The following is a 13,866-nucleotide window of genomic DNA, read 5'->3' as shown; positions in this document are numbered from 1 at the left end:
CACCACATTGAGAGATTCCCTTCCATTTGCATGTTTAGTATTTGTGTGTTTACAGTAAAAAGGTTTTGATCATGCACTGGCTTCACTGGGCACAGATTTCAGCTCATGAACAATTGATGAAGCTTAAATTTGAAAAAAAAAACGTATAAAGGAGACTAAATCCGTCAGAAGTCAAGTCAGGTGGAAATGTCATCGGTTTTCTAAAGCTCCTGTGTACATGGTTTGGAAGTTTACTAGAGATTGCTTCACTAAAAAATATAACATTCCTTCATGCATCTTACCTGGGAAAACCAAGAAATATGGGTTCAGTATGGACCAGCACACTTCACTTGTCTGTCTCTATGTGTTGGCCCTGTGATGGACTGGCGACTCATCCAGGGTGAACCCCGCCTCACGCCCGAAAGCCGCTGGGATAGGCTCCAGCCCCCCCGCGACCCTTAACAGGATAAGTGGAAGAAAATGGATGGATGGTTTCTCAATGCCACTTAAAGCCTATTACAGTGGAATAAATGTCAGATTTAGTTCATAGATAGAGCTTAGAGTGTTATTTCACTCAAAAAGTGTATTTTTTACTCCCAAATAGAATGTTGAGCTCAAAAAGATGGGGTTTTTTTTGGTCCTGCATTATTTCTTTGTGACTTTTCAAATCAGAAAGAGCCAATCATCTACTTTATAGTTGCCGTGGAACTGATGGGATCCCATGGCCACCAACTACTAATAGCAAAACTGTCCCCAAAACATCTGTTTACCCTTCATTGTCTTTGTCTTCTCTGTCCTCTGCCTATTCGGGTCTGGGTCGGGGGGGCAGCAATCTCAGCAAGGACACCCAGACCGCCCTCTCCCCAGCCACTTCGACCAGCTCTTCCGGGCGAATCCCAAGGCATTCCCAGGCCAGCCAAGAGATATAATCCCTCCAGCGTGTCCTGGGTCTGCCCAAAAAAACCTCCCGACAGAGGCATCCTCACCAGATGCCACCTCAACTGACTCCTCTCCACATGGAGGAGCAGCAGCTCTCCTCTCCCAAATGTTCAGGCTTCTCACTCTATCTCTAAAGGAGAGCCCAGCCACCTTGTGGAGGAAACTCATTTCAGCCGCTTGTATTTGCAATCTCCTTCTTTCGGTCATTACCCAGAGCTCATGACCACAGTTGACGGTTGGAGCACAGATCGACCGGTGAAATGAGAGCTTCACAATTTGGCTTAGCTCTCTCTTCACCACAACGGATCGATTTAACACCCGCATGACCACGGACACCACCCCAATCCGCCTGTCAGTCTCCCGCTCCGTCCTACCCTCACTCGTGAACAAGATCCCGACATATTTAAACTCCTCCACCTGAGGCAGGTGATCCCCCAATAGTTGGAACACACTCTCTGATCCCCTTTCTTAAAGATGGGGACCACCACCCCTGTCTGCCACTCCATAGGCATTGCCCCTGATGTCCACACAATGTTGTAGAGACGTGTCACAACAGCCCTACAACATCCAGAGCATTGAGATACCCAGGGTAGAGCTCATCCACCCCCTGGAGCTCTGCCGCTGCAGAGTTGTTTCACTGCCTCGGTGACTTCTGCATCAGAGATTGTATGACTCCTCCCCAAGTCCTTCCCTGCCGGTTTCCTCCATAGAATACATGCTGGTGGGGTTGCAAAGTATTCCTTCCACCGTCTGACTAGCTCCCCAGTTGACATCAGCAGCCTCCCGCCCCCACTGTAGACAGTGTAAGTTGCTGCCTTCCTCCATGAGGCAAGGGACAGTTTGCCTGAACCTCTTTGGAGCCGATTAATAGTGATGATTTCAGTTTTTCTTTATTCAGCTGTATGCTCAGTAATGCACAAATACTTTGATTTGAGCCAAGAACTAACAAACACGACCAGTTCTGTGCTACCTTGAACAAGTGCAAGCAGGTTGGTTAAACTGAATGTGCCATCTGGTTGCACTCTGGTTACTGACTTTATTGCTGGATAAATGTGATGAGGATTACCAGACCTAGTGCTTTAAAGTGTGTAAACAGACGTTTTGGACAGTTTTCAGTCGATGTTTGTCATTTCCATGTCAGTGGAACATAACAGCATAAACCCATATGTACGTGGCTGGGTCTCTCGGCTTTCCAAGAGTCACAAGGAGTAATGCAGAATGGACAAAACATCTTTATAAACTGAAGACACCTATTTGTGAGTACTGAAAAGCAAAATATACTTTTTGGTTTGAAGAAAGGATTAAAACTTCTTTCTGTGAATGCAAATGATGATCCCTGGAGATGGACCATACCTACTGTAGCTATCCAGGATAAGTCTTTGAAATGAAAGTAATACTTTACAGCTGCGGTTAACAGGAGAGGAATGGTATGAATTAAAAGTATCTGTCCATGTCCATTTCTGTTTGAATCCCTTAGGATGGTCAGTCGAGGACCATCAGGCAGTTCCAGTTCACTGACTGGCCAGAGCAGGGAGTGCCAAAAACCGGGGAGGGATTCATCGACTTCATTGGCCAAGTCCATAAAACTAAGGAGCAATTTGGGCAAGATGGCCCAATCACTGTGCACTGCAGGTGTGTGCGTGCGTGTGTGTGCGTGTGTGTGTGTGTGGGTTTGTGTGTGTGTTTGTGTGTGTATAAGAGAGAGAGTGAGTGAGACAGAGAGAGAGAAAGAGAGAGAGACTCAAACACTGGAATGTTAAGTGTAATGCTATCCAACACTGCAATGAATCCTTAATATCTTTGCAAGATTGTAGCCTTTAATAGCTGCTGGCTGTTTCAGAGAAGAGTTGATTTAATAAGATCAAATTTAAAGCAGCAGCAGGGATGCCTCATTTACATGAGCCAAAAAAAACAAAAAAACACTGGTAATATATAACTACCGTATTTTCCGCACTATAAGGCGCACCCAAAAACCTCGAATTTTCTCAAAAACCGACAGTGCGCCTTATGTGTGGATCAATGTTGGTTCATTATGGCTACCGTAGTCAGGGGGCGTCGCCGAAGTAACGGCGGTAAAAACGGTATCGTCACTGAACTGCCAGACAACAACGGCAACACTGACTCGGATAATGACGACTTTGACGAGACGGAACCGGGCACGTTGGATGCCGTACTCGCCCAACTTTTCAACTCGGACACTGAGGAGGAAGAATTCGATGGATTCGTGGATGAGGAATGAACTGAAAGAGTGAGCTTTATGTGTTTCTTTCACGTGTTTACAACTGAATGAGGCTTGGGAAATATTGTGAATATGGACATTAACGTTTGGACAACGTTGAGTTATTTAGGTATTGTTATTTGCACTATTTCGAGAGTTACTATATTGTGATTGCACTAGCGTTTGATTTACTGACTGTTTCTTTTACGTGTTTACTGAATCAGGGAAAAGTTCCCCTCCCCGTTTGTGAATGCTTTATCTTGTTTTGGGAGTGAACGGAGTTGTCAGAACGTTGGTTTGTATTCTACGAATAAAGTTTGACCGACTGACTTATCTGACTGTTTTGTTGACGTTCCCTTTAGCGCAGCTCCATCTAGTGGATGCATAACGCAACCCCAGCCACTACAGTCGTTTAGATTCTATGCGCCTTATAATGCGGTGCGCCCTATATATGTCATTTATTGAGGGTGCGCCTTATAGTGTGGAAAATACGGTAGTAAAAACAGCTGAGCACATCTCTTTTTGTCATTATGTAAGAATTGAAATATTTGTTTGTTTCCAATGTTTCTTTTCACATAATACAATGATTTTTTTAATCAAATGAGCACCTTACAATTGGCCCTTTCTAGATCTGCCTTCTAACATTTAAAAGCAGACAAACACAGTTGTGATTGATTTGGGTCAAAACTGATTATGGCCTTATTCTATTATTATTATTATTATTTAGTGTGTCAGTTATTCCAGTGAGCCAGGACAGCATGCATAAAACATGGAACAAGGCCGGGATTAATGTCACACCTGAGTTTGTGCTTCATTCTTGGACAGACATTGTTGACCCATGTAATCTCTCAATATCTGATACAACGGACAAATATACAGTATTTGCACCATGCATGTGTATAGCATTCCTGTGGTTACGTCCAACCTGACTGGTCACGTTCCCTCATTGCCTGTTTGGAAAAATAGACCAAACTCAAAAATGACTAGCAATGGGACACAACTGTGTTGTCAGTGTAGCCACTTGAGTGAAGATCAGTTGAGTATGCTTGAAATCTATGTGATTGTGTCCACGCTTGATCATTGATGCACCTGTATTTTGTATGCACAACCTGGCAGTGTAGAAGGAGATGGAAACACTGTGAAGCTGAGTCAGTTTCGAATCCAACCAAAAACCAAATGTAAAATCATGATGTGATCTCTTACCTGATAGGGAATCGAGGTATGGATCACATTTTCATGGCAATTCTCAGTGGGGTAGGAGACTACAAAAACTGAGCGTTGTTGAACTTCACATGGCAGAATGTATGCAGTAATTTGAATATTGGACTTGATTGGATCAACATCCTCTCTCACATGAGCCAGGAACTGCTGGCTTGGTCAATATCGTGATATTTCTATGATAGAAATATGACTTAATAGCACATTAGTAGCTGTCAGAATGGATGGTTTCTGAGGTTAAGGCTCCTTGTGTGTGGCACATTTAGGTATAACTCTGATCCTCTTTCTACTAAGAGAAAAATACCTGTATGTATGTGACGATCTTGATGATTTCAGATCTCATCATGTGTATGTGTCCTTCCAGTGCTGGTGTTGGGCGGACCGGTGTGTTCATCACCCTGAGCATTGTCCTAGAGAGGATGAGGTATGAGGGGGTGGTCGACCTCTTTCAGACCGTCAAGACCCTCCGAACTCAGAGGCCAGCCATGGTGCAGACAGAGGTATGCCACACTGTTAGTGATAGAGGTCTTGCCTATCAGTTATGTTGTTCAACTTATTAAACAAAATATACCCTTATTTTTGCATTTCAATTCCATAGTAGTCCGCCTCATTTGCAGTTGGGAGCCAACTTGCAGTTGGTATCGTTGAAGTTGAAGTATTCATATTTTGGGGTCATATTTCACTTATGCATCACATTATATTGCAGGTATATTGCAGTGGGCTCGACAAATATTAGATATTAGGAGTCAATGCCATTAACAACATGAGGAAGTAAAAAATTCTGATGTTATATATTGGCCAGTTGCATTTACAATGAAAGAAAACTTGAATCGGTCAAAAAGTTCCAGCAACACTTGTAGTGTGTATCAAACAACTTTATGAGACCAATTCATTGCTTGTGGCCGTCATCAAAGTAAAAACAAACCCATTAAAGACGTCATTTATATTGATAGGTATGCTGTTTAAAGGGTAAAAAAAAAAGTGCAACCAGTCAGAAGCATCCACCTATGTCAGCCAGTAGATCACCTGTAAGTTAAAAGGTCATCTGACTTTGAACCAGTAAAAAGCTGGCAGGTAGTTGAGTGAGTGTCCAGCAGATGAGAGATGTTGTATCATATTTAGTAATGAAGTGGGAAGCAGCAACAGAAAATGAACTACGTTAAAACACTACAAAAAGATAGGCATCACAACAGAAAAGGTCATCATTAAAAAAAAAAAAAAACTGCAACACATAAAAAAATGAAAAGATATTAGCTTAAAACAACTCATTGTAAAAACACAACATAAAACCACATATTGAAAACACAACATTAAAAAAAACGACATTAAAAAAGATTAAGTCAAATATTAAAGAAAAAATCCCTCTTCATATCCCCTGGAGACAGACATTTTGAATAAAAAAATCACAAATGCCCCTCTTTCTGCAAGAATTGACATCGCCTCGTCTTTGACGAACTTTATCACTTCTATGCCGAGGAAAAAGCAAAGTCATAGAATGCTTCATTTCATTAAAATGTCTTGCAACAGGATAATGTTGTAAGGCCAAGTCCATAAAACTAAGGAGCAATTTGGGCAACATGGCCCAGTCACTGTGCACTGCAATGTAATGTCATTCCTTTTAATGGCACTATGTTTTCTGATTCTGTGTTTTAGGGAGTGGGAAGTCTCATCGACATATAATTTGTCACCTGGACATTTTATCAATTACACCACATTTTTTTTGATTTGCATATAAAAAAAAAGTGAATTATTTCACCATTGATGGGATATTTAAAATATATAATGTTTTTGGTGTATTGAAAATTTAAGCAGGTTCCATACTAAAAATTGCCTTTGAGGGGATTTATTAAAAGCTTGCTGTCTGTAGCTTCAGGCTATGCGCATGCTTTGACGATTCTATCCTTTATATTTCTTCTTTTGATAGTAACCATTGGTGAATCAGTAGAGGTATTTTTTAGAGATGGGTCAGTTAGAAGAAAGTGTCAGTGTTTTGAAATTATATTTTTGATGTTTTTTGTTGTGGGAGTAAATGTAGTACTTTACTTTACTTTAGAGATTTGTTGTCTTGCAGGTATGTTTTCTGCTTTTGAACCCACCTTGTTTTCTGCATTTACAAGCCAATCCTGGATATTTTCTGTTTCAGAATTTTGAATACATCCCTATTTTGATTTGGTAGTTTTATTCTTGGACAGCACAGATTCTATAAAGAGGAGTAAGATGATTTAGAGGAAGACTTTTTTAAGAGGAACTAAGTAAAAGCTTGCTGCGTGAAGTCGTGTATTTCAATATGTAGGTTTGGTATAGAGAGAATATTAACTTTTTGTCACATTTATATCAAGAAAATTCGTTTTAGGTTTCTGTGGATTTTAGGTAAAGCATATTAAAAAGGGTTCATAGGAAAGTCATTCAGTAGGAATCCTTGACTCTCTTTGTGAAAAATCTCCATTAAGGCAACCTTCTTTGAGAATATTCAGGCCTTTTAAATATTCACTAAAGGGATCACATTTGAGCTTTTTATAAAACAATGTGTTTAAAAGTTGTCTGAGAACTTCATTATCATAGTTGCATTTGTACCTGATGACAATGGCTTTCGCAATATTAATGATAATAGATCTGTCATTTTCAAGTTCAGACGATTCTCTCTGTTGCTTTTGTGAGTGATTTCCATTCTTACATGGAAAAAAAAATTGCTTTCGATTTCAAAAGTGTTCAAAAGGTCTTTCGGGGTAGAGCTATGAGAGGAATCCTTCATAAAAAATTCTTTACATCTTACATCTCAGAGAAATCTCTGAAGAGCTAAGATTCAAATTGAACTACTTTGGGGTTTGAACAAAGGACAGCCCAGTTCAAGCACAGAGAGCTGAGTTTGTGTCAGTTCAGTGTTGCTCATCAGTGGTGTCGGTAATGTGTCCTGATGACCGTGATGAGGCCACAAGCTGAAATGCATCGGTCTAATAAAGTTGTTGTTGTGTTGGTGGAACTTTTTGCCCTCTTCCATTATATAGTCTTAAAACATATTTCAGTACCAATGCGCTTACTGAACAGTGTGCCAACAATGATAGAGCTAAAGGTCTGAACAGTCACATGTAGACACTTCTGCTCTGATATTAGTTTGGTCTTGGCCTTAAAATCCAGTTTTGGTTTGGCTCAGTTTTTAATTGAAATGTTATGAAATTTTATGTCCGTACTAAGTTATATTAGATTCATTACAGCAATACTATTACGACTACAACTGTGTATTTAATTGTTATAGCTGTTTGAGTTGAAGCTAATTTGAATGACTTCACATACTGCTGGGAAGTTGTGCCTTATATATTTTAATCAGATTATGTTGTATGTGGAAAAACCGTATCTTTGAGACCTGAGCTGTTGAAAAATAGAGTGGAATAGAAATAAATAAACTAGCATACAATTCAAATACTCCATCACTGCTTTCTTAGGTTGCACTCATATGGCTGCTATAACACTGCAAAAGACAACCCTTTTTTTCTATTTCCTCATCTTATTCTATCTTGATCTTATTTTATCTTACCTGAAATATCCAAGTATACCAATATCAGTTTTTTACTCCTGCTATAATTCTGGTTTCACAATTGCAGACTGACTGCAACTCAACTCAACTCAACTCAATTTTATTTATAAAGCACTTTAAAAACAACCACAGCTGAAAACAAAGTGCTGTACATAAATAGTCATAAAACATAATAATCAAGTGAAAAACAATAAAAAATAATAAAACAGGAGCAAAGTCTCATGCTGGGTCAAAAGCCAAGGAATAAAAATAGGTTTTAAGATTAGTTTTAAAAATGGACAGTGAAGAAGCCTGTCTGATGTGCAAAGGCAAATCGTTCCATAATTTGAGAGCAGCAACAGAAAAGGCTCTATCCCCTCTGAGCTTCCGCTTAGACCTCGGTACCTCCAAGAGCAGCTGATCAGCTGACCTGAGGCACCGAGCAGCAGCATGAGGGTGAAGCAGCTCAGAGAGGTAAGGGTGGGGGGCGAGACCATTTAAGGATTTAAAAACAAATAAAAGAATCTTAAAATGAACCCTGAAGTGCACAGGCAGCCAGTGGAGGGAGGCCAGAACGGGCGTTATGTGCTCCTTCTTACGTGCTCCAGTTAAAAGTCGAGCAGCAATATTTTGTACCAACTGGAGACGTGAGATGTAAGACTGGCTGATTCCAAAATAAAGTGCATTGCAATAATCAAGCCGAGACGTGATGAAGGCATGAATCACAGTCTCAAAATGCTCACGTGCAAGAAAGGGCTTCACTTTTGCTAACTGCCTCAGATGAAAGAAGCTGGACTTCACTACTGCACCTATTTGACGATCTAGTTTGAAATCACTGTCCATCTTAAAAACCCAAGTTTGAAACAGTTGGCTTCACATACAGTGCCAAGGGGCCCAAGTCAATAGGGGAAGGTTCACAGGAGCCACTGGGACCAAACACCATCACTTCAGTTTTCTTTTCGTTAAAATTTAAAAAGTTTAGGGCCATCCAGGCTTTCATGTCATCAAGACATAACAGAAGTGGCTTGATTGAGAAAGCATCTTTCTTTTTTAGTGGCACATATATCTGACTGTCATCAGCATAACAGTGAAAAGAGATGCCATGCTTTCTGAGAATGGAGCCCAGAGGAAGTAAATACAATGAAAAAAGGGGAGGCCCTAAAATTGAGCCCTGTGGAACCCCAAATGATAGAGGAGCAGGGGAAGATTCAGAACCAGCAAGGCTTACACACATTGTTCTGTCTGTCCTAAACCTAAACCATCGCAGAGCACTACCACAAATGCCCACTAGGTGCTGCAACCGAGATATTAAAATATTGTGATCCACTGTATCAAAGGCAGCAGTTAGGTCCAGCAGGACAAGAATCACATAATCTCCAGAGTCGTTTGCCAGGAGGATGTCATTGAAGACCCTAAGCAGTGCTGACTCTGTGCTATGCAGAGTCTTAAAACCTGACAGGAAAACCTCCAGAATATCATACTCATCCAGAAAAGACTTCAGTTGAGCATACACAACTTTCTCCAAGACCTTAGAAATAAAAGGCAACTTAGAGATGGGCCTAAAGTTAGCCAATACAGTGCTGTCAAGGCCAGGTTTCTTAAGCAGTGGTTGCACTACTGCATGTTTAAAACTAATGGGGACAACACCAGAAGACAGACTGCTGTTAATAATGCCCAGAACTGACTGCCCCATACTGGGGAAAACCTCTTTTCAAAAATGAGGAGGGACAGAATCATGAGGGGAACCTGATGGCTTCGTGTGGCCAACCACATCTTTTAAAAATGACAAAGTCACAGGCTCAAACTTATCGAACACAGCCGGGCAACGGACAGAAGCAGAGGGGTCAGCGGCAGGAGCTGAGATGAGAGCCTTCGTGATAACAACCTTATCAATAAAAAAGCGCAGGAAGTTATTGCACGTTTCAGTGGATGCTTCCAGGCAGACAGGCTGTGGGGCATTCAGAACAGAGTCAATGGTTTTAAATAGCACACGTGTGTTGTGGCGATTCGACACAATAATGTCAGACAAGTGTTGTCTTTTAGCCTCTTAAACAGTATTCTGGTAGTGACGCCAGCTGTCCTTCAACATTAGAAATGACACTTGCAGCTTGTCCTTCTTCCACCTGCGTTCAGCTCTGCAGCACTCCCTTCTAGCTGCATGAGTTCTGTCATTGAACCAGGGCTCAGGTTTAGCTTTAGGCTGCACAGTTTGCAGACTGCAGTAATATTGCTTTTGTTGTTTTTCTTTTGTCTCCAGGACCAGTACCAACTGTGCTACCGTGCTGCTCTAGAGTACCTTGGAAGCTTCGATCACTATGCAACATAACCCCACCCAGACGACACCCTCAGAAGAGTCCGGTGTCTCCTCTGAGCCATATCCTATCAGCACCATCAGTTCCTATGACCTGATGAGGAGGCTATGAGGAGTACTGACGAGGAAGTGACCACAGGAGAAAATGGGGAGACAAGGGGAAAGAGGAGAGGGGACCAGAGTGCCCCCTCCTGGACTGGGCACCCAAACTCTGCCACTGACACTGAAACCTCCCAAACAAAACCCCGACCAACTTGTAGTCATGCCTCATTCTGAGTCTTAACTGAATACTCGCTCCCGTCACTCTCCACTTCCTGCCTCCCTCTAATAGCAAAAAAATATTTTTCTGCTACTTTCATTTATAGTCATCATTACTATGTTGTTCTGAATATTTAGAATTTATTTTGTAATCACTGGTTATTATATGTCTTAGTTAGTCTCTCATTATTTGCTAATCTTTTTTCACACAAAGGACATGTATTTTCAATATGCTCCAAGTTATTAACATTGGAAAGCATATACTCACAGCTGCTAATAAGTTTATTTTGTACCATAGATAAGATATTCTGATGTTATCATTATTCTTTTATTTTGGGGTGAAATGAGGGTTTTTAACTTGACATCCAAGGGAATGCTAACTACATCTACCAAACAGATCCAATAAATAGATCAAGCTTTTTATCTAAAGTATGGAATAAACCAGTGGTTCTAAATTTGCAGAAAATAACAGCTACCATGTTCAGAGTTTCTTGTTGATAACTGTTGATTACTTTTTCAAAGCCCTCAGTGATTTGGAAACTTTGAAGTAAAGAAATCTAAAGGTGTCAGAAAGGTGTCTTGAAAGAGCAGCACTGTAGTTTCCCCATCCCATCTAAATGTGGACTCAGGTAGACTCAACTGTCTGTTCTGGGGAAAGCTTTTGGCATAAGTGTGGCAAAGTCAAAGCACAAGCCCAATGCATGAAAAAAGATTTCTATATTTTCCCTTCAGCACTCCAATTTATGCTGATCTTTAACCAGACTAGATTACCTGCTAAAAATTAAAGAAAACATGATTTATTTTATATTTGTATTGAATAAAGGACCAAAACCAACAATACAGCAAGGTAATTCTTCCTGAGTTCTCTACTCTGTTTGTGGCTCTCAACGACATATCCACCAACTCAGCAATTCCCAAATGGTGGGCCTGGGCCCACGGGTGGGCCGTGAGCACCCCGTAATGGGCCATGCAATGCTTTCAAGTCAAAGCTCAATTTTATGATGGAAATTATATTTTAAAGTAGGATGTTAATCCAAAAATGTGTTAAGATGAATATGCTCACATACACTTTGAAAACTATAAAAATAATGAATTATTAGCACCATACCCATCCGCTACAATTTGAGATGTTTGGAAAGGTAACTGCTACCATCATTGAGAAGGTCTTGATGCACACAACTCAAAATGTTATTAAAATAAAAAGTAGCCGGGATTTTAATAGCATTTAATATAGCGTGTGTTGTTGGATTACATTAATTCATTTGAAAAAGATAATGACAATATAATTAAGCAGATTAGCCAAAATATTCCTTTTTTTTTTCATTGTTGTTGTTGATGTTGTTGGGAACTTGGGAGCTATTCAAAAGCACAAGAGTATGTACGCTCTGGATAAACTCATTTCAGTTTGTTTGTTTTTTTTTCATTCGATTTGATGACAGTAAGAAAAATATAGTACAATGACACAAAGGCAGCCCAGGTAGTGACCATATTCAACAAACTGTATCCATTATGCCTCCTGCTTGTCCTTTAAACTGCACATTTCTGTTGGCACACACAGCTTAACAAAGACTTGACACATGAGACAGATGATCCACTGGGCCCCCAGACACAAAGATATTATATACATTATATACTATATTGCAGTCCTATTTTCACTGTGTTACAGAGGGAAAGACGTGCAACTAAAAGCAGCATTAATGTGCTTCGGAAGATCTCACTGGGTGGTCAGAGAAAAATGTAGTGGTCTTGGCTAAGGTAAACAATGTAAAGGATTCATGCTAATGGTGTAGGGGTCCCATCTGTACATGATCTGTTTTCTATTTGTTAATACAAAGCAGAGAAAAATGTCTTGAAAATCTTGATGTTAATAAAGTTGAATAATCAGGTTTTTAATATAAAAGTGGAACATTTATTTTACTTCTTTACATTGAAAAACTTACACTATAGCCCAGTAGACCCGCAGCTTGTGTGGCACAGCTCACAGTGGAAGGCTTGCTGGTTTGTTCCTTCAGAGACTGAGTCAAAGTAGTTTGACCAAAAGTTTAAACCTCCAATTTACGTTGGAGGTTCCTGATTAGCAGGCTGGCACCATATAAATGGAGCTTATCTGTCATTTTAGTTACATTTACTCTGCACAGTACATGGTAAAAATAATGACGAGTTGCTGAGTCTTCTCTACCCACACTTTCTCTTTATCTCTTGTCTCTTCTGCTGTCATGCCAGGTAAGTAGTGTTTCAAATCTGAGGACCGCTTCATAACAGTGTAACAGAACAATCATCGGATTACACGTATAAATACCAAAATTGACTCTTATCACATCAACCATTTGATATATATAACAGTATGTAATGTCAGTCGATAGATAGTAAACTCAGTCATTACTAATTTCTTTGATCGAATGAAATTAATTTTGGCCAAATGGAAAAGAACCTTTGATAATGTCATCACTAACCCCTCTGCTGGCCTATTGTCTTATGACAAAATGACTACAGTGATAATGGCCTCTTAAATGGTAATGGGCTATGTTACACATAATTCTGTATATTTCACCACATTAATGGGCATCAATATTGGAGCCAGTTTTTAAGTAAAAGTGCAGAAGTCTCTCAGCGACTCATTTATCAAACAAGCGCACAAACCAGCGCGAATATGAGAGGAGAAATAATAGTACGACAGGACTCACGTGAGATTTACAAAACATGCGTATCACACCAATCCCAGCGTAAGAACAAGCAGCTGATCAATTGGGCAGCTGGAATCAATCCTAATTATCATTTCACGTCCTCCATGAATGCACGGTTTAGAAGCCGGGCCCCGAGAGAAGCAAGCCGGCAAAGAAAAAAAGCTTTTCAGAAGCTGAAGTGGAGACACTCTGGAAGACATGCACCATTCTGGTATTGTTTGGTAGCTGGAAATCAGGCAAGCACAAAAATTCAGTGTGGAGCTGCGGTTAACAGCGTTTCCACAGTCAAATCAGATAATGGAAGAGGTTTGAATATTTAAATTTCTACATCAGTGATGGTTAATAAAACATTAGATGGTTAAACATTTGATATAACTTAGTTTTACCCAATTTGAATAAAAACTGTTTTATTTAAAATAAGGTCAAGAAGAAATAGCCCTCAGCTGCAGCACGCAACAAACTGGTGGAAGCAGGTCGGACCCGTGTCTAACGGCAGTGGAGGAGAGAGTGGCCTCACTTATTGGGTCGTCTTCCATTTGAGGCAGGGTTCACCCTGGACGGGTCACTGTTCCAACACAAATAGAGAGACAACCATTTGCTTTCACAGCCACGCCTACGGTCAATTTAGAGTATCAATTAGCCTCGTCCTAATTGGATACTCTTAAGTTGACTGTAGGTATGACTGTGAGTGTGAATGGTTGTCTGTCTCTGTATGTTGGCCCTGCGATGGACTGGCAACCTGTCTAGG

The 13,866-nt window shown here is 40.4% G+C and overlaps 1 protein-coding gene across 6 annotated transcripts in view; it reads left to right on the top strand.

Annotated features, from left to right (window-relative positions):
• The window catches only part of ptprfa (protein tyrosine phosphatase receptor type Fa), a 344,773-nt gene extending 332,459 nt beyond the window's left edge, over nt 1-12,314 (top strand). For all 6 annotated transcript variants that reach the window (XM_086224174.1, XM_086224172.1, XM_086224173.1 and 3 more), the window contains 3 exons: nt 2,396-2,550; nt 4,719-4,854; nt 10,123-12,314. In XM_086224174.1, the coding sequence (XP_086080300.1) occupies nt 2,396-2,550; nt 4,719-4,854; nt 10,123-10,191 (360 nt within the window). In that variant the 3' untranslated portion in view covers nt 10,192-12,314. The remainder of the gene's footprint in view (nt 1-2,395; nt 2,551-4,718; nt 4,855-10,122) is intronic.
• The last annotated feature ends 1,552 nt before the right edge of the window (nt 12,315-13,866 follow it).

Source organism: Aulostomus chinensis, chromosome 14 (assembly GCF_037954235.1).
Source record: "Aulostomus chinensis isolate RoL2024-O1b breed Wild chromosome 14, RoL_Achi_v1.0, whole genome shotgun sequence".
NCBI classification, from domain to species: Eukaryota; Metazoa; Chordata; class Actinopteri; order Syngnathiformes; family Aulostomidae; genus Aulostomus; species Aulostomus chinensis.
This window is presented reverse-complemented; position numbering and strand designations above follow the sequence as displayed.